We start from the raw sequence: 21,396 nt of genomic DNA, 5'->3' as shown, positions 1-21,396 counted from the left end.
CTAAAAGTAGACAAAGAGAACCCAATCAAACAAGTAAGAGAAAAATATTTTCTTTGTCATTTATTTATTGAGAAAAATGATCCAGTGTTACATATCTGTGCATTGCAAAAGTATGTGAATCTCTTGGATTCGCAGTTAATTTAAAGGTGATATTAGAGTCCATTTGTGAAGATGTGTTTTCGGTCAGTGCAATGACTACTGAAAGTCAGTATGTGACCTGTTTTATTCAAAGAACAGGGATCTATCAAAGTCTGATCATGTTTGTGGAAGTGAATCATGTCCGAACAAAGGAGATCACTGAAGACCTCGGAAAAAGAGTTGATGTTGCTCATCAGGCTAGAAAAGGTTACAAAACCATCTCTAAAGAGTTTTGGACATGGACACCATGTCTACACCGTGTCTACATAGTTGTCGCGCTGCGTCGTGCCGCAACAGCTAAAGTCTGTCGGTGTCTGTCTACATTGGACGCGACAAAGTGACCGTTTCAAATCATTTAAACTTTGTGTGAGCACGTCATAAACAGAACGCGGCAGAAGATTACTGTCGGGGATTTGCTGTGTCGCCCCGCGCCACATCCAGTGTAGACAGCATAATAGGTTCTATTGTATTTTGCCACATCGCATCGCGTCGCTCGCGTCCGGTGTAGACACGGTGTCAGGATTTTAAATTCAGGAAATTCAAGACCACTGTTACCTTCCTGAGAAGTGGTCGACCAACAAAGATCACTACAAAACAGAATGTGTAATAGTCTGCGAGTTTGCTAAAGTAGGTCCCAGGATAACTTCTAAGCAAGTAAAGGCCTTTCTCACATTGGCTAATGTTGATGTTCATGAGCCCACCATCAGGAGAACACTGTGCAACCAATGGTGTGCATGGCGCGGTTGCAAGAAAAATGCCATGGTTCTCCTAAAAGAAAACTGCTTACTAAAGATTATGTGGACAAGCCAGAGGACTATTGGAGAAAGGCTTAATGGATGGATAAAACCAAAATAGAACTTATTGGTTTAAATGAGAAGCTATTTTGTTCGAAGAAAAGAACAGACTGCATTTTAGCTTAAGAATATTATCCCATCTCTGAAACATGGTGGTGGTAGTTTCATGGCTTGGGCCTGTTTAGCTGAATCTTGTCCAGGACAGCCTGCCATCATTGATGAACAATGAATCTGAATTATACCAGCAAATTCTCAAGAGAACGTGGGTCATGCAGCAAGACAACAACCCCAAGTACACAAGTCATTCTACCGATGAATGTTTAAAGAAGAACAAAGTTAATGTTTTGAAAGTTCAGACCTTAATGCAATTAAAATGTTGTGGAAGGACCTAAGCAAGCAGTTCATAGGAGGTAACCCACTAATATCACTGAGTTTAAGTGGTTCTGCACTAAGAAAAGGGCTAAAACTTGTGTTACTATGCAGGACTAATCAGCATTAACAAGAAACTGCAGCAAAAGCGGGTCACACCAGATGCTGAAAGAAAAGATTCACATACTTTTACAGTGCACAGATATGTAACTGTAACAATCTAGACTCGATGACAGCGTGGATAGATCCAAATGCAAGCTTTATTTTATAGCTCGTGGTCAAGCAGGCAGGATTCAATACCAGCAAACAGGAATGTCCAGGGAAAGACAAAAGAGTAATCCAGTAATACAGGCGGGAGTCAAGATCCAAGTGAGCAGTCCAATGTAGCAAAATAAACAAGACAATGAGAGAAGGCGAAACTAAGACTATGACCATGACTATGACAAGAAAACAAGGCAAAGAAACAAGGAAAACGCTTGGTAGAGTCCGCAAGAGCAAAACAATTCTGAGCTGACATCAGAGGAGTGTCCATTACACCGGCAATCACAATGTGACGTGGCTCTGGCAGATCAGGCAAGACATGGCGTGGCTCTGGCAGATCAAAGAGGACATGGCGTGGCTCAGGCGAGACGTGACTTGGCTCTGGGCGCTCGGGCGAGACGTGAATTGGCCCTGAAGGAATGACCGTGTCTTGACTTGGCGTGACAAGAACAGCTGTGACTAGACTTGGCTTTGAGAGAGCAGCTGTGACTTGACTTGGCTTTGAGGGAGCAGCTGTGACTTGACTTAGCTTTGAGGGAGCAGCTGCAACTTGATATGATTCGGGAGGTATTGTAGTGTCTTGATGTGACTCTGGAAGTGCTGCTGTAACTTGCTTAGATTCTGGAAGTGTTGGGGTGTCTAGACTTGACTGAGGGTGTGAGACTCTGTCTTGACTTGACTCAGGGAGTGCTGTTATGTCTTGACTTGACTCAGGGAGTGCTGTTATGTCTTGACTTGACTCAGGGAGTGCTGTTATGTCTTGACTTGCCTCAGGGAGTGCTGTTATGTCTTGACTTGCCTCAGAATGTAAAGTGTTGTCTTGGCTTGGCTCAGGAAGTGCAGCTTGTCTTGGCAGGAACTACAGCTGTGACATGACTTGCCTTGGCGGGAACAGCAGCTGTGATGTGACTTGACTTTACAGGAATGGCAGCTGTGACGTGACTTGACTTTATAGGAACAGCAGCTGTGATGTGACTTGACTTTGCAGGAACAACAGCCGTAATGTGACTTGACCTTGCGGGGACAGCAGCTATGACGTGACTTGACTTTGCAGGAACAGCAGCTGTGATATGACTTGACTTTACAGGAACAGCAGCTGTGACATGACTTGACTTTGCAGGAACAACAGCCGTAATGTGACTTGACCTTGCGGGAACAGCAGCTATGACGTGACTTGACTTTGCAGGAACAGCAGCTGTGACATGACTTGACTTTGCAGGAACAACAGCCGTAATGTGACTTGACCTTGCGGGGACAGCAGCTATGACGTGACATGACTTTGCAGGAACAGCAGCTGTGACATGACTTGACTTGGCAGGAACAGCAGCTGCGATGTGACTTGAGTTTACAGGAACATCCGCAACAACTTGACTCGACCGCATTTGAAGGGACAGCCATGATAGGTGCAGATTCTGGAGCAGAAGACATGACGTGAACAAGCTGGGGCTTGGCTGACGTCACGTGAGCGGGCTCTGGCTTGGCAGTCGCGGCGTTAGCAGGCGCTTGTTTGGCTGATGTGGCGTTAGCAGGCACTGGCTTGGCTGACGTTGATCGTAAGAGACCAACTGTTCGTGCTGACAGCAGTGGTGGGTCCTCCAAGCTGGATATTAATCTCTGATAAGCCAACGGAAACATGAGGGTGTGATGTTGCAGCCACCATTTCGATGACAATCTCGGGCGTGGCGGTCATCTTGGGTGCAGGCTCTGGCGTGGCGGCGGCCATCTTTGCGACAGGCTCTGGCGTGGCGGCGGCCATCTTTGCAACAGGCCCTGGCGTGGCGGCCATCTTGTGAACAGGCTCTGGGAGGGCAACCATCTTGTGAACAGGCTCAAGAAAGGCAGCCATCTTGTGAACAGGCTCTGGAAGGGCGGCCATCTTGTGAACAGGCTCAGGAAAGGCAGCCATCTTGTGAACAGGCTCTGGAAGGGCGGCCATCTTGTGAACAGGCTCTGGAAGGGCGGCCATCTTGTGCTGTGGCTCTGGGCTAGCAGACATCTTGTGAACAGGCTTAGGGATGGCAGGCATGGCGTGAGGAGGCTGTGGCTAGACAGGCGTGATGAGAGAGGGTTGTGGTTTGGTAGATGTGACAGTCTGTTTTGGTGGTGTGGGTACTGTGGGACTGTGGGACTCCTAATCCGCAATCCCAACAGTGAAAGGTGAACCAGCCAGCAGGAGAGCATAGTCAATGTATTGTTCAATTGTCCAGTATGGGGTGTGCAGGGGCATACAGGGTTTTAAATTCTGGTTCAGTCCATAATAGAAAATGTGCTTAAGAAAAATGTCTGTGAAATCTACCTGGTGACATAGTTCGCAGAAGTCAGCCACATACTCCTCAATGGGCCGGTTCCTCTGGCGAAGACGAACTAAGCGAACTATCTCCTGGGTTCATGGTAAAAGCTGCTGGATCTGTGGAATGGCGAAGTACTCTGTAACAATCTGGACTCGGTGACAGCGTGGATAGATCCAAATGCAAGCTTTATTTTATAGATCGGATTCAATACCAGCAAACAGGAATGTCCAGGGCAAGACAAAAGAGTAATCCAGTAATACAGGCGGGAGTCAAGATCCAAGTGAGCAGTCTAATGTAGCAAAATAAACAAGAACCGCAAGAGCAAAACAATACTTCGCAGCATCTGTTTGGCATGGCCTTCCTTAAAATGGCTGCCAAACAGGAAATAACCAGCGAAGCAGCAGAGGGAGCAGCAACTGTCTGACTGGGTGAGGGCTCCCTCTGCTGGGCTGGAGTTACAGTAACACTGGATAGTTTTTCTCAATAAAAAAATGACAAAGAAAATATTTTTCTCTCACTTGTTTGATTGGGTTCTCTTTGTCTTCTTTCAGGACTTATGAAAAGCTGATGATGCTTTGGGTCATATTTATGTAGAAATATAGAAAATTCTAAAGGTGCACTGTACAGTATATCAGTTCCTCGCTGTATATATATTTAGGACCTTTTTAAGACCTGCAGAAACCCTGATTTGTAGAATACACTTGCAAGCTATGTTTAGAAATGCATGAGTGTACCAATAGTGAACATGATGGTCTCAGCCAGCTGAACACTGTTTGCTGTGATGAGAGGAATCAGACCGATCAGTCCTGGAATGACGTCTGAGTAACTGACATCTACTGTCTCAGCAATGGACTGAAAGCCAAAGAGCAGAGCCTCTATTTCCTCCATGGGAGAGAGGGAGATGACACAAAGATACTGTTCAATATAATACATGACATATACACCATATTTATAAGCCAGTGTAACATTAGGACTGACTTGCCATGAGGAGGGGTGTGTTGTGTCCGTCAGCAGCGTGCCTAGTTTATCATAGAGGTTTCTGAGGAGCTCTGGGCCCAGCAGCTCATACACATACATCAGAGTATCCGAGATGTCAACCCTGAAATCCAATTAAACATGCTTATTATTGCATTACGATACAAATGAAAAATAAATGAAGACTGACGACTGCCTTGTAATATTTATTCTGTTTGCCAGAGAATCAGTGAACACACTCCTAAATTTAAGTGTTGAACTTTGCTGTATAATTTATCTCACACCACTTTACGTATATTGTAGCTAGAAACATACCACACACTGTAAAAAACAGGCACTAATAAATAAAAAATATAGAACTCTTCCTTTTTTATGCCCAGATACAGTTCAGTTATATGCTATAAACATAAGTTTAAACAGCAATGCTGAAGGAAATATACTTTTCAAATTGAAAATAAACTGTATTTAGTTTAACCCTCAAATGCCAAAATATATTAGGAAATATATCCATAGTAAAGAAATCCTATGTCATGATTTATTTAAAATACATTGGTTTAATTCAAACTATACTTCAAATCCATTAACATATTTATTGACATATCACTTACTAATATAAAATTATTAATAAACTTTATTTGGAGTGTTTTATTATTGCACAATGCACATTTCTTAATATTCTATCTAAAATGTTTTTTTTTTTCATTTCTATTAATAATGATTGTATGATCTCTGTATCATATCAGTCTTTAAATGCAAGATATTTAAAGTGTACACTACCAGTCAAAGGTTTTGAACGGTAAGATTTTTAATGTTTTTTTTTTTAAAACATTGCTTCTGCTCACTTGTACTATTTAAAATAATTGCTAATTGCTTTCTATTTGAATATATTTTAAAATGTAATTTATTCCTGTAAACAAATCCAAATTTTAAGCATCATTACTCCAGTCTTCAGTGTCACATGATCCTTTAGCAATCATTGTAATATGCTGATTTGCTATCAAAGAAACATTTATTATTATTATCTATATTTAAAACCGTTGAGTACTTTTTTCCAGGATTCTTGGGTGAATAGAAAGATCCAAAGACCAGTATTTATCGGAAATAAAAAGCTTTTGTAACATTATACACTATACCATTTAAAAGCTTAGAGCCAGTATGATTTTTTTTAAAGAAATGATAGAAATTAATACTTTTATGTAGCAAGGATGCTTTAAATTGATCAAAAGTGGTGAAAAATTTTAGAATGTTACAAACATTTCTATTTCATATAAATGCTGTTCTTCTGAGCTTTCTATTCATCAAAGAAACCTGAAAAATTCTACTCAGCTGTTTTCAACAAAATAAATGTTTTTTTGAGCAGCAAATCAGAATATTAGAATGATTTCTAAAGGATCATGTGACTGGAGTAATGATGCTAAAAATTCAGCTTTGAAATCACAGGAATAAATTACATTTGAAAATATATTCAAATAGATAGCAGTTATTTTAAATAGTAAAAATATTTCGAAATTTTACTGTTTTTGCTGTACTTTGGATCAAATAAATGCAGGCCTGGTGAGCAGAAAATCTTACTGTGCAGTTATAGTTCTTCTGTCTTAATATTCTTGTTTAACCTGTAAGTCCTGAACTGCTCTTTATCATCTGCGGACCACGTGGCGAAGTCCTCATCTCTGGGAAAACAGGCCTTCTGCAGTAGAACATCCACCAGCTGGAAGTACACAGGTCTGTAGATTTGTAGATAGAGCGTCTGCCTCTCAGCATCCAGTGACGTTATATCATCCTGAAACAAGCAGCCATTATGACACCGCCAGCACTCAAAACATCATATCTGCTCTAATTAAGTCAACGCAACACCAGTTGGCCTCAAATTTGAGTGATTTTTCGAGGTAGACTTGTACCTGTAGGGTGTACCAGAATGTGAGCGTGAGTGAGCTGGAGGTCTCATCCACAGGATAGTGTCCAGGCGAACCTGTGCATGACATAATCATGCTCACTAGAGCCTGAAAGCCCTGCCAGTGATCCACCTGCTCCAGAAGAGTCCTGGGGAGTTGAGAGGGACAGAAAGAGGAAAAAGAGGTTTTACCAAACAGACAAGGACAGTCAGATGATAAATTGGCTTTCTTATAGACCCAGGCCATCTGAGGTCATATAAGAATGTTATTAATGGGAGATTAATGATGCATATAAGTCATTATGTCCAACCTGCAGTGCGTTTCTCCCAGAGCTACAGCAATGCGACAGATTCCATGTGACGTCTCCATGTCTCTGTCCTGTACTGCCTTCTTCAGCTGCTCCTGAAGACCTAGCACCTGAGGAACAACCTTCAGCAGACTGTCTGCGAACCTCCACATGCACAAACACAAGACTATAAAATTAGTATTTCTGTGCATTTATTGTGCATAGTACATTTATATTTGCTTATACTGTTCTAAAATTTTGAAACTAGAAATTAGCTTAAATGACAATTAGATTCAATTGACAATTACTTGCAATTAGTACGCTTATGTAATGGAAAATTTAATCAGTATTACTGATTTTTTCCAAATTATCAACCAATGTTGGATATTTGATAGTTAATTTCTTGAGAAAATGTACATCAACTTCACATATAAAACCAACTAATCATTCAGATTCATTGGTTTTATGCTACGCATCCCAGCTCTGCTGTTCTTAATACTGTGTTGTTGTTACCTAAATGATTTTTTGTTTTGTGATAGTTGTTCATGAGACCCTTGTTTGTCCTGAAGAGTTAAACTGCCTGCTGTTCTTCAGAAAAATACTTCAGATCCCACAGATTCTTTGGTTTTCCAGTGTTTTTGTGTTTTTAAACCCTTTCTAACAATGACTGTATGATTTTGAGATCCATCTTTTGACACTGAGGACACCTGAGGGACTCATATGCAACTATTACAGAAAGTTAAAATGCTCGCTGATGCTCCAGAAGGAAAAATTATGCATAAAAGCTGAAATAAATATAATTTATTATAATTGTATCTTATTCTGTCTTTTGGGTAACATGTAAGTATCTTCTATGACTTCAGAACAGTGCTAAATGAAAGAAATATGATATTTAGGCAAAATAAAAAATTACCCATCCTCATTCAGTTTAAAAGTTTTCACCCCACAGCTCTTAATGCATGAGGCATTAAGAATTCTTAAGCAACAGTGAGTGTTTGAACCTTATGTAATAGTTGCATATGAGTCCCTCAGTTGTCCTCAGTGTGAAAAGATGGATCTCAAAATTATACAGTCATTGTTTGGAAAGGGTTCAAATACACAAATATGCTGGAAAACCAAAGAATCTGTGGGATCTGAAAAATATTTCTGAAGAACAGTTGTTCAGGACAAACAAGGAACTCATGAACAACTATCACTAAACAAAAACACAAGCATTCAGGTAACAACACAGTATTAAGAATCAAGTGTATGTAAACTTTTGAACAGGGACATTTTTATAAATTCAACTATTATTTGCTCTTGTGGACTATATGTAAATGTCTTTTATGTGAATTATCTTATTCAGGTCAGTACTAAATCAAAAATAGCATGCATTTTATGCTTTTCATTGCACTTTAATTTAATTTTCTTTATTATGTAATGAAGTAAAATACAGGTGTAGATTTAAAACATCTGCAAATTTTCTTTTTCAATATGTAACTAACTTTTATCTTATCACTTTGGAAATAGTTTCAACACGGCATTATGCCATGCACATTTATTCCAGAATATGTAAAAATTTTGTTTAATGTGGTTATTCAGTTATATATCAATATGAAACAAACATTCTAAAAAATGGTAACTACCATTTTTGTCTTTAAAGAGCTATTGCTACCTAATTTAATCCATAAATTAATTCACTAAGTCAGACATTAAATAATACTTCCTAATAAATAATAAATAGTTTCTGACTGACAGAAAATATGTTTTTTATATTTAGTCTCACATTTGAGATGTATGTATTTTAATTATACATAAAATTCCAACCCATTCAGATACATTTACACAATTTTAAGGGTCAGGGTCACAAATTTGATGGAAATTTGTCAGTCATACATAAATAAAACTGAAAATCATGGAATCATGGAATTCCAAAAATCATGGAATAGTTTAGTACGAACTATTTCTATATCTTTTTAATTTTATCTAAATAATCACATTTAAAATACAGCATAAATCTATTGTGAATCCATTCTAAAAACAGCTAAATTTATTCAGTTAAAAAGTATTAACTTGGTTAAAATATGATAAGTTGTGAAACAAGCACTATGCAGTTAGTTAAAATGTATGAGATTGAAACCAACTGTATTTTTTAGTGACATAAACCTATATTTAAAGGGATAGTTCACCCAAAAATGCACTGTGGTACCCTCGTGAACCCATGGCGAAGACTGAGACAGAATATTTTTTTATAAATATTCTGGTAGCTTCATAAAATTAAAGTTGAACCACTAATGTCATATGGACTATTTTAACAATGTCCTTACAACCTTCCTGGGCCTTAAACGTGTCAGTTGCATTGCTGTCTGCAGGGTCAAAAAGCTCTTGGATTTCATCATCAATATTTTAATTTGCATTCCAAAGATAAACAAAGGTCTTACAGGTTTGGAACGTAATGAGGGTGAGTAATTAATGACAGAATTTTTATTTTGGGCTAAACTAGCCCTTAAAACCTGGTTACTTACTAGTATTTAAAACACCTTCAGTTTGTTAGAAATCTTGCATGCTTTCATATTTACTGACAAATATGCCTGATATTAAGTTTATTAGTTTGTATTAAACTAATAAATGCAATTAAAATACATAAAGCCTACTTTTATTGAATAAACACTAATTTGAAGCTAAGGGAAACAAACAGAAGCATAAATACATGACAGGGGCTAGTGCTTTTTTTTAACAACACTTATGCTGTGTCATATCTCACCTCTGACAGTCAGGCTGTGAGATGATGCTGACAATGGTCTCCACAGCTGTTTCAAACAACTCAGACTCCTTTAGCAGCGCAAAGCAGCTCTCCAGCAAACCCTCGCTGTCTTTTAAAGTGATGTCCAGCGTGAGCCAGGAGGACACACACCTCAGCACCCGCTCTCTGACCGAACAGGGTGCGTCCGGCCGCTGTAGTAACTGCTGGAGCAAGGAGCAGACCGAGCTCCAGTCCACAGCCAGAGCACTTCTCAACTGGGAACGCCGAGAGGCCGGGATCCTGCTACTTTGAAGCTCCTCAGGCAGAACGGCAAGGAGTTCAAGAAGTGCGTGGCATCGGGCTTGACCATCAGCTTCTGTCACACCCTCTCCGGTCTGGAAGGCGCACACAAGATCTGGTACTGCTGTCGGCCACGTTTCTGGTAGGATGTGAAGAACCAGCGAGGCCAGAGCGACACAGAGCCTCGTCAGCACCATCTTGGGCCCTGATGCAAATTGGCTGACCTGGGAGATGAGCTGCGAGCGGAGCGAGTCTAACTGACCTGGTGGAAGGTCGGACCAGTGGCGGGAGATTTTAGCATGTAATGTGCTTGCCCCAAAGAACTGGATCTCAGGAACCTAATGTGATACCGGATAAGTAAGAACTTTAAATGTAATGCAACGAAATCCATATATTTCAAAGGGCACCTATTATGCTGTTTAAGCGCAATAAGACATGAAAGAGAACTTAGTTTAGATCATTAATGTTTTTTTTTTCTTTTTCAAACACCGAATGCAGTAAGCTATGTAACTATTGCTTTAGTAAAGCCCCTTTCACAATGCGCGCTGATTCCGGAAAATTACGGGAACGAGCGCTGTGTGAACAAAAGCCAGAACCAAATGCCATAAAGGCAGTGTTGTTGTGATGATGCACATTACCCTGCAACTCTTCACAACGAAAAAATACGTGCAAACTGGAATGAAGCAGCGATCAGGGAGCTCCTCACTATCAGCACTGAAGCACAGATTGCTCATCAGGTTAGTTTAAGTTTAGTGAAATGTACACGTCGCATTAAATCTCACATCCAAATGTCACATGTCTTTATGGGTTGTGTGTAAAGCATGCACAGATTCCAGAAAACAACTGTGAATTAATCAAATTAAACCATTCCGGAACAAATCATGGGACACATTATCCGTGTATTTACCGGAATCGCTGTGTGAAAGAAGCTGAAGTTGACGTGCCAGTGGTCTCTTATATTAACGTTGTTCGGAAGCCTGTGCAATGATGTAGTTTCGACATCTATCGACTGAACAGGGTTTTCTCGACTTGTTTTTATGTTGTTGTTGCTTAGCAATGTTATGGACACGGTGTTGTCTGGGTTTGACAAAAGGAGGGTGGGATGTGATTGGTGCTCAGGGTGGTGACTGAAGGCGGTGACTGAGTAGATCGGACGTCACATCTTTGCGGAAGTCACAGTGGCTCGTGAAAATGAACAGCTACTTTAAGCAGGCTGTGTGCAGTTTACTGTGGATTGACTGTTTTGAAACTCATATGGTAGTTACATAGCCCCTAGACCTCAGTTATCATGAAAAAAGCCAGGAAATTTCGATTTTGACAATATGGGACCTTTAAGATAGGCACCTGCAATTATGGCCAAATTAAAGATTTGTTGTAGGCCTATGTTGTGTGCTCCTACTTAAAAAAACAAACTTAGGAACACCTTCTGATCACATGACAGATATAAAAGAAATTAACATTCCCATTATAAAGCGATATTTGATCCCTTGAAGTTGTATGTATTTATTTTTTTACCTTTGCTATGCCATTTTTCTAACTTTATTATTATAAATGCATGTTAAATGTTTAATGTATGTCTGCTAAATGAATAAATGTAATGTAAATGTATGTCATCTTTTGTGACAATACAGATTTAGATTTATGATTTAAATCAATTAAAATAATACAAAAGAATCAGGAAGAATAAGTTACCAGTCAAATAAAATCAACAACAACAATTTAACTTTGCATGACACAGAAGAGCAGAAATGTGGCATTAAGGAATATTTACAGATTTTTTGACAAGATTCAGAGGTGGCATTAATGCATTTCATAATAACAATGTTATGAGATTAATTTTTTAAATATAAAGTTTTGAATATAGAAATATTAAACAATTTAAATGACTACATTTCTATTTTAAAAATGAAACTGAAACCAACAGTAGGTAGCAGCAGCAAGTCAAAGTCTTTGTAAATGATTCATTAATTCAATCGGTTAAAAAATGTAGATTCATTCATACACAAAAGAGCGCTGTCTCAAAGACTATAGATGCACAACGGCTCAGCTGTGGCTTTGTTTGGAACTATTTTTGTTGACGAAATAGAACACAATCAGACTACAGTGTTCCTAAAATGTAAGTCACTTAATATTAACTTTTGTATAAAATCAAAAATGTATAAAACTGTTGTATAAATTCAATTTCAGCAGCAACTCATTTGCATTTAAAGAGCCATGCAAGAAAACACTGTGTTTCTGCTTCCACTCAGAATAGGTATTTTCAAAACTATATAATAAATGATGTGTTTTTTTTTAGCTGAAACTTCACAGACACATTTTGGGGACACCTGAGACTTATATTACATCTTGTAAAAAGGGGCAAAATAGGTGACCTTTAAAGTGTGGTGTAGTCAAAAGCATTGCTTACTTTGTCTGGCCGGAGCAAATCCCAGCAGAAGTGCCACGCTTGTGCTGATGCCTGGGCTTGTGTGAGCCACTTCTGGGCCACATTCTTCTTGTCCATATCAGGGTCATAGTAGAGCTGCTGAAGAGCCTACAGAACATTAAGAGAGACCAAAGATTGACCTTATTATAATTAGACTACTTGTCAAAAGGTTGGAATCATTAAGAATGCTCACAAATGCTACATAAAAAATATACAAAGCAAAATAAAAATTAGAGTATAAACAGTAATATTAAACTGTTAACTGTTTCAATTAAATTTTCTTTATTCTGTAATATAGTAGTAAAGACATAGATTTTAAATATCTGCAAATTTTCATCTATTTTTCCTTAATATGAAAATAATTATCATTATGGCAGCAACACACACACAGGCAAATACTATGCAAATATTAAATATTAAAATGTTAATATGTTTTAAAATCTAATTTATTCCTGTGATGGCAAAGCTGAGTTTTTACTGCTTAATATTTTTGTGGAAATCTGACACACCACAATTCATATATAGTTAAGGTAAGTAGGTTTTTTAATACATTTAAGTAGCAAGGACACAATAAATGTTACATTTGTCTTCAGTGTCACATTTTTTGTTACTTAATAGTAATTTTTGTTACTTTTTAGGATTCTTTTATGAATAGAAATGTCAAAAACAGCATTTGTTTGAAATATATATCTTTTAAAACTTCATAAATCTTTTACTATCACTTTTGGTCCATTTAATGCATCCTTACTAAATAAAAATATTGAATTTTTCAATTTTCTAATGGTATTCTATCACAGCTTCCACAAAATTATAAAACAGCAAGCATTCATTTTCAACAATGATAATGAATGTTTCTCGAGCAGCAAATCAGCATATTACAATAATTTCTGAAGGATCATGTGACACTAAAGACTGGAGTAATGATGCTAAAATTAAGCTTTCCATCTCCAGAATAAATTACATGTTAAAATATTTTCAAATAGAAAACTTTTTTTAATGGCAATAATACATTACGAGTTTTACTGCATTTTCAATCAAATAAATGCAGCCCTAATGAGTATAAGAATACGGTGGCTGAGAGAGCTCAATGCGCTGCAACTTAGAAAACACATGCAAACAGAAAAAAACGACAACAAATAAAAAAAAACATCATCAGTTTGACAACACAGGCGCTGCAAATCCTCGCAACGCAACCAAACTCAGAAACGCGCTGCAAACACACGAATGCGCTGCAAATTCAGAAACGCGCTGCAAATAGCACGGAACACAACGGAAATGTTTCAGGGGGACCTCAAAAAGTGACGAACCCATCTGGGACCTGATTATTTGTTCAGTGGCTGTTGGTCAGAGCAGAGGTGTTGTCGCTGAACTAAATAGAATATGGATGAAAATCCTCCATGAAATGTAACAACGTCATTCTTTTTGTTATTCATTTGCATTTGAGACTTTTTCAAAACTTCCATTTCTTATAGAAATAAATTACACTTTGGCGTGCATTTAGCAATTTTCTGTTTATGAATATAAAGCATCTGCTCTTTTTTATTTTTATTTTTTTTATTAAAGAAAAATAATTGAACATTACAAAAATATTGAAATATAACTCCAAATACACAGAATAAAATAACAATCTTAAGCTGTATAACGGTGAATAAGAGAAGAAAAAACAGATAAACAGAATAAACTAATTCTGCATAGAGAAATAAATGAATAAATAAATAAAATAAAAAATAAAACCTAGAAACAACTAAACAATAGTTCAATTTTCTTCCTTTTCCAGGGGAGCATAACCAGAAAAAAATCCTCCATGAAATGTAACAACATGTCATTCTTTTTGTTACTCATTTGCATTTGAGACTTTTTCAAAACTCCCATTTCTGATAGAAATAAAGTACACTTTGGTGTGCATCAGTGATGCGCGGGTTGATCCAAAATGAGCGGTCACCTGCGGTTACGAGTCATCCAAAAATATTTGTACTGATATTCGGGTCACGGTCGGGTCGTTTGAAATAAAGATGCCAATTAAACCTTTGTAATTTATATAGTACTAGACACAATTGTCTATGAAATACATAGACCTACACTTTATTGGCTGAATAATATTTACCTTTTGAATGTTGAGCATTATTAACTGTTGAATAAATGCTGAGGCGGGACAAAATGTCCGATTTCCCAACATGTTGAACTGAGCAATGCCATTGTACCATTTTTATAGGCTACTTTTAAACGCATATAGCTCAGTAATGTCAGCTTTATGTATTTTCTGAGAGGGGGTGGGATTTTTTGTAAAAGTCGGGGGAGAGTCGCACACTTCGATTAGACTGGATAAACAATTGCAGCATCTTGATTGTTAAGAAAATGGTATTCCTAATAAATGTCTCGAATATTTTGATTATGTCCATTGCTTCTCTTTCTTTTTGGAATTATTAGACACATTTCACTATGTCTTTTCAAATGCCTAGGTCTGTTCAATTTACTTAATTATAAAATTTCTAACACTATTTTTAAACGTTTATTCAAGCAATAATATATAAATTATCTCATGTATATATGCTTGTTTAAAACCAGGGATTAAAAACGAATTCCGGTATTTTTTATAAAAACGGTATTTTTTCTTTACATTTCCAGAGAGCAAAACGAACAAAATTAAACATTACTTAATAAATTCAAAGCACTATAATTTCCTTATTCATTTGATACAACTATTAATATATATTAAATAATATTATTTTGTCATATTCGTGATTCCAGAATTTCTATATGAAAACTTCGTTTTGAAATGCATTCGTTATGTTTGTATAAGAAAATTCGTAAACCTAGCCTATTAAGTTGATTTAATATTCTTGATAATTTTTAGAAAAAGTTAAAAGTTAAGAAAAAAGGAATTAGCTTGTAGTCTATATATATTTCGGGCTATAGGCTAATATTTTATTATTTTATATCTTAACTTTTATTAAACTGTAGATCGAAATAAAATAATTCTTGATCATATTTAACATCGGAGAATCACTGACATAATTTAGAGTACTTCGAAAACGAAACTATTTAAAATCTGTATAAAGGAAAGACAAAATAAATCACAACAAGAACAATCTGTATTTTTCTTGTAATCAAGAACATTTCTTTCCTAATTAATGCCTAATGATGTTTGACAGTGAACGCATCTCCACCGCATATAGCCGCATATAATCGCTGGTGTCAGTCGTAAATATTAAACATGCGGGTCAGGAAGTGGGTCGGGTACAATTTGCTTTTTTTTTTTTTTGCGGTCTGAGTTGCGGGCGGGTTAGTTGAAAACGTCGGTCGGGTTCGGGTTGTATATACAGTCGTGGCCAAAAGTTTTGAGAATGACACAAATATTAGTTTTCACAAAGTTTGCTGCTCAACTGCTTTTAGATCTTTGTTTCAGTTGTTTCTGTGATGTACTGAAATATAATTACAAGCACTTCATACATTTCAAAGGCTTTTATCGACAATTACATGACATTTATGCAAAGAGTCAGTATTTGCAGTGTTGGCCCTTCTTTTTCAGGACCTCTGCAATTCGACTGGGCATGCTCTCAATCAACTTCTGGGCCAAATCCTGACTGATAGCAACCCATTATTTCATAATCACTTCTTGGAGTTTGTCAGAATTAGTGGGTTTTTGTTTGTCCACCCGCCTCTTGAGGATTGACCACTAGTTCTCAATGGGATTAAGATCTGGGGAGTTTCCAGGCCATGGACCCAAAATTTCAATGTTTTGGTCCCCGAGCCACTTAGTTATCACTTTTGCCTTATGGCACGGTGCTCCATCGTGCTGGAAATGCATTGTTCTTCACCAAACTGTTGTTGGATTGTTGGAAGAAGTTGCTGTTGGAGGGTGTTTTGGTACCATTCTTTATTCATGGCTGTGTTTTTGGGCAAAATTGTGAGTGAGCCCACTCCCTTGGATGAGAAGCAACCCCACACATGAATGGTCTCAGGATGCTTTACTGTTGGCATGACACAGGACTGATGGTAGCGCTCACCTTTTCTTCTCCGGACAAGCCTTTTTCCAGATGCCCCAAACAATCGGAAAGAGGCTTCATCAGAGAATATGACTTTGCCCCAGTCCTCAGCAGTCCATTCGCCATACTTTTTGCAGAAGATCAATCTGTCCCTGTTTTTTTTTTGGAGAGAAGTGGCTTCTTTGCTGCCCTTCTTGACACCAGGCCATCTTCCAAAAGTCTTGGCCTCACTGTGCGTTCAGATGCGCTCACACCTGCCTCCTGCCATTCCTGAGCAAGCTCTGCACTGGTGGCACTCCGATCCCGCAACTGAATCCTCTTTAGGAGACGATCCTGGCGCTTGCTGGACTTTCTTGGGCGCCCTGAAGCCTTCTTAACAATGCAGGGGAAAGTTTATTTCGGGATTAAGTTAATTTTCATGGCAAAGAAGGACTATGCAGTTCATCTGATCACTCTTCATAACATTCTGGAGTATATGCAAATTGCTATTATAAAAACTTAAGCAGCAACTTTTCCAATTTCCAATATTTAGGTAATTCTCAAAACTTTTGGCCACGACTGTACATTGACCCGCGCATCACTGGTGTGCATTTAGCAAATTTCTGTTTATGAATATAAAGCATCTGCTCCTTTTTTATTTATTTTTTTATTAAAGAAGAATAATTGAACATTGAAGAATATATTTTTTTCTGTCGGTGAACTATCAACACCTCTGAATAACAAATTATCAAATAATCAGGTCCCAGATGGGTTTGTCACTTTTTGAGGTCCCCCTGAAACATTTCCGTTGTGTTTCATGCTATTTGCAGCGCGTTTCTGAATTTGCAGCGCGTTTCTGAATTTGCAGCGTGTTCGTGTGTTTGCAGCGCGTTCCTGAGTTTGGTTGCGTCGCGAGGATTTGCAGCGCCTGTGTTGTCAAACTGATGAAGATGGTTTTTTTTTATTTGTTGTCGTTTTTTTCCTGTTTGCATGTGTTTTCTAAGTTGCAGCGCATTGAGCTCTCTCGGCCACCGTATTAGAGACTTATTTTATCAAAAACATTAGAAATTATTAAACTTTTGATCAGTATAGTGTGTACATATTTATATTACCAAATTCCTTCCCCCCGAAAAATGCACTGATAATGCACATATAAGATGCATCTTAAATCACTGGACACAATGGGGAAGCAGAACATAAACCAGTCACCAAATCCCCCTCATGCTGATAGTTATTATTAGACTAGCACAGCTTACTGAGGATATCAGGTTACTTTCCACTTACAGAAGCTTCTATATTGTTCTGAACTGCACAAGGCCAAACACCTTCAAACTTCTGTGGCTTTACTCAGCTGTTAGTGGAATGATGGGAATATGAAGGAAAAGAGGCCTCAGGGACAGCATTTTCCAAATGAAAGGCAGCCCTGAATGAATCCCTGAATAATGACATTTACTTCTTTTGAATTATAGCTCTTGCCTTATAGATTTTACATCTCCAAACCTTGGTACTTTTGATTTAATTGCTTAAAAAGAAAAGAAAAAAAGTAAAATGTCTGGCTATCACACATTTCTTTCAACTCAAGTGTTAGCAATAATTCTCACCCTTAAGTGTCTCTTCAGAAAAGCAGTGACAAGATGTCTCTGGCTATATGATATTCAGATATATGATATTCCACCAAAACCTTCAAACAATTTCCAATAATAGTATAGTATAGCATAAAAAATAGTTTAGTCCTGGCTTCTGATTAATCTATACAGTTTTGCAGTTCTTTCATTTTCCTTAATAGAGTAGAAAATTTGGGCTTCAGAAGTAAACTAGAACTGATTTTTTATGACAGAAGTCAAATGATTTTTAATGATACTGTTTTGACCTTTAAAGATAAAAAAAAAAGTAGAGGTATCATGAGCTCCGTTGCTGATCGATGGTATACTTTTGTTGAAGCCATCAGGACACATTATTTCAGCTCATTTTTTAAATGATCATATTTAACAGCAGATCATTACTCATAATGCACCAACCAGGGAATCAAAATCATTAAAAGTGCAATTTTTCTGCGCTATATACACTGCTGTTCAAAAGTTTGGGATCAGTAAGATTTTTAAGGTTTTAAAGGAGCTTTTTATGCTCATCAAGGCTGTATGTATTTATCAAAAATACAGAAAAAAAAACCATCATATTATGAAATATTACTGCAATTTCTAATATTGGTTTCCTATTTTAATATAAAGTACAATTTATTTCTGTGATGCAGCGCTGAATTCATTTCAGCCATTACCCCAGCCTTCAGTGTCATATGAACCATTAGAAATCATTCTAATATGCTGATTTATTGTCAATGTTAAAACTGTTGTGCTGCTTAATATTTTTTGGAACCTGAGATGCTTTTTCTTTGTTTTTTTGATAAATAAAAAATTTAAAAGAACAGCATTTATTCAGAATAAAAAATCTGATCTAAAGTCTTTTCTATCACTGTTTATCCATTTAATACAAAGGTATTAATTTATTTAAACAAAAGAAAGTAAAAATGTACTGACCCCCAATCTTTTGAATAGTAGTGTATACTGTGACACAAAATTTCCATGTTAAATAAACTTTTAAATGTTTTATTTATCAAAGAATCCTTAAAAAGTGTCCCAAAAATATTAAGCAGCACAACTTTTACAATGATAATAAATCAGTATATTAGAATGATTTCTAAAGCATCATGTAGCAATTCAGACTGGAGTAATGATGTGGAAAATTTAGCATTGCTTCACACTAATAAATACATTTTAAGTAGAAAATTGCTATTCTAAATTGCAATAATATTTCATAAAATTACTGTTTTTTTCTGTATTTTTGATCAAATGCAGCCTTGATGAGCAAAAGAAACTTTTTTAAAAACATTAAAAATCATACTAATCCTAAACTTTTGACAGCAGTGTATATATGCATATTTCTCAATAAATATATTGTTTCTCTCTCGATCTTTCTCATTAACATCTTTAAATCAGTTTTTTGCATGTAAATTTTATTTCAATTATGTTGCTCACAATGATTCATGGGATTGTAGTTCTTTGTACCTTTGTTTTTTCTTATTTATTTATTCATTTATTGGCAGATTTTCAGATAATACATTGCTTTAAATTTTGTAATATTTTGGCTTTCACCTTGTACTGTAGTTACATGGTTCAGTTCATGGCTTTTAACTTTTAAATTAAGACAATTTTAAATCTCTTTTGCATTTTTGCTGTATTCTGGTATGTCAGTTATTAAATGATCTAGAGGGATGGCATTCAACTCTCATATGTGACCCTGGACCACAAAACCAGTCATAAGGTTAAATTTTACAAAACTGAGATATATACATCATATGAAAGCTCAATAAATAAGCTTTCTATTGATGTATGGTTTGTTAGGATAGGACAATATTTGGCTGAGATACATCTATTTGAAAATCTGGAATCTGAGGGTGCAAAAAAATCTAAATCCTGAGAAAATCACCTTTAAAGTTGTCCAAATTAAGTTCTTAACAATGCATATTACTAATCAAAAATTACATTTTGATTTATTTATAGTAGGAATTTTACAAAAAAACTTCATGGAACATGATCTTTACTTAATATCCTAATGATTTTTGGCATAAAAGAAAAATCAATAATTTTGACCCATGCAATGTATTTTTGGCTATTGCTACAAATATACCCCAGCGACTTAAGACTGGTTTTGTGGTCCAAGGTCACATATATTAATATTAATATTTCTGAAAATGTATTAACTGCTATTTCAACAGAAATTAAATGCCATTTAATCTCTTTTTTATTTAACACTTCACTCACACCTTATTGATATGATGTGTGAAAATAATAATAGCAATTTGAAATATGTTTTTTTTAATGATTTCAATACGTTTATCGGATCCAATCAAAACCTAGTAAGCTAAAAAATAAAAAAAGAAAGAAAGAATTGAATTATTGATTGAGTGAAAAAAACAATGTATTTTTTAGCATTTTGGGGGGAATAAAATGTTCAAATCAAGCAAATTATATATAAACAAATCCCTCTGTAAAAATTTCTGAATTATGGAGTGACAATATGAGCCAAAATCTCTTCTGTAAAAACATTAGACTCTAATATGTCAAAAACATTAAACTAAAATTTTGAAACTTCATCCAGTGTTTAGATTTTTTTTGTACTAGAAATCTATGCAAATAAGCACATATTTTAAATAATGCCTCATTTGCATATTTAAACCTAACATTTTAGAAAACTTGTAATACAAAAAATGTTTGCAATTATCAATGTGATCAATTAACTGGGTAAGTAAGGTAATAACTATGTTTAAAAACGTTTACCCAATTCACCTGCAGTGTCTCGCCTTAAAGGAGTAGTTCACTTCCAGAACAAAAATGTACAGATAATGTAATCACCCCCTTGTCGTTCCAAGATATTTATGTCTTTCTATCTTCACTTGTAAAGAAATTATGTTTTGTGAGGAAAACATCTCAGGATTTCTATCCATATAGTGGACTTTTATGGTGCCCCTGAGTTTGAACTTCCAAAATCCAGTTTAAATGCCGCTTCAAAGGATTCCAGTCGAGGAAGAAAGGTGTCGCTTAGCAAAACTATTGGCTATTTTCTAAAAAATGTACAATTTATATACCCTTTAAACACAAATGCCCATCTTGGTCTAGCTCTGCAGGAACTATTTGTTTGTGCTCCCATTTCATTTTACAAAATGTCCTACACCGCTGCAGAGGTATCGACCCAGTGTTTACAAAGTGAACATGCAAAGAAGGTCAAATGCCCTTTACATTAAAAGGACGATTTAGGACGATTTTGAAGTTGTAGGAGAGAATGAGATGGGAGTTTTTCAACATATCCTTACTGTCATGAACCGGAATACACACAGTTCATGCAGTTAAAAAGTATAAAAATCGTTTAGAGCCCTTTGAAGCTGCATTTAAGCTGCTTTTTGTAAATTCAAACTCAGGGGCAC

The 21,396-nt window shown here is 36.5% G+C and overlaps 1 protein-coding gene across 1 annotated transcript in view; it reads right to left on the bottom strand.

The window, feature by feature from the left end:
- ipo13a (importin 13a) overlaps positions 1 to 21,396 on the bottom strand; it is a 34,313-nt gene that overhangs the window by 10,927 nt on the left and 1,990 nt on the right. The window contains exons 2-8 of the mRNA XM_073848149.1: positions 12,436 to 12,561; positions 9,750 to 10,366; positions 7,031 to 7,171; positions 6,727 to 6,868; positions 6,442 to 6,608; positions 4,832 to 4,952; positions 4,588 to 4,735 (exon numbers count right to left, since the gene is read on the bottom strand). Coding sequence (XP_073704250.1) covers positions 4,588 to 4,735; positions 4,832 to 4,952; positions 6,442 to 6,608; positions 6,727 to 6,868; positions 7,031 to 7,171; positions 9,750 to 10,366; positions 12,436 to 12,561 — 1,462 coding nt within the window. The remainder of the gene's footprint in view (positions 1 to 4,587; positions 4,736 to 4,831; positions 4,953 to 6,441; positions 6,609 to 6,726; positions 6,869 to 7,030; positions 7,172 to 9,749; positions 10,367 to 12,435; positions 12,562 to 21,396) is intronic.

The sequence above is a fragment of the Garra rufa genome, chromosome 10 (genome assembly GCF_049309525.1).
Source record: "Garra rufa chromosome 10, GarRuf1.0, whole genome shotgun sequence".
NCBI lineage: Eukaryota > Metazoa > Chordata > Actinopteri > Cypriniformes > Cyprinidae > Garra > Garra rufa.
This window is presented reverse-complemented; position numbering and strand designations above follow the sequence as displayed.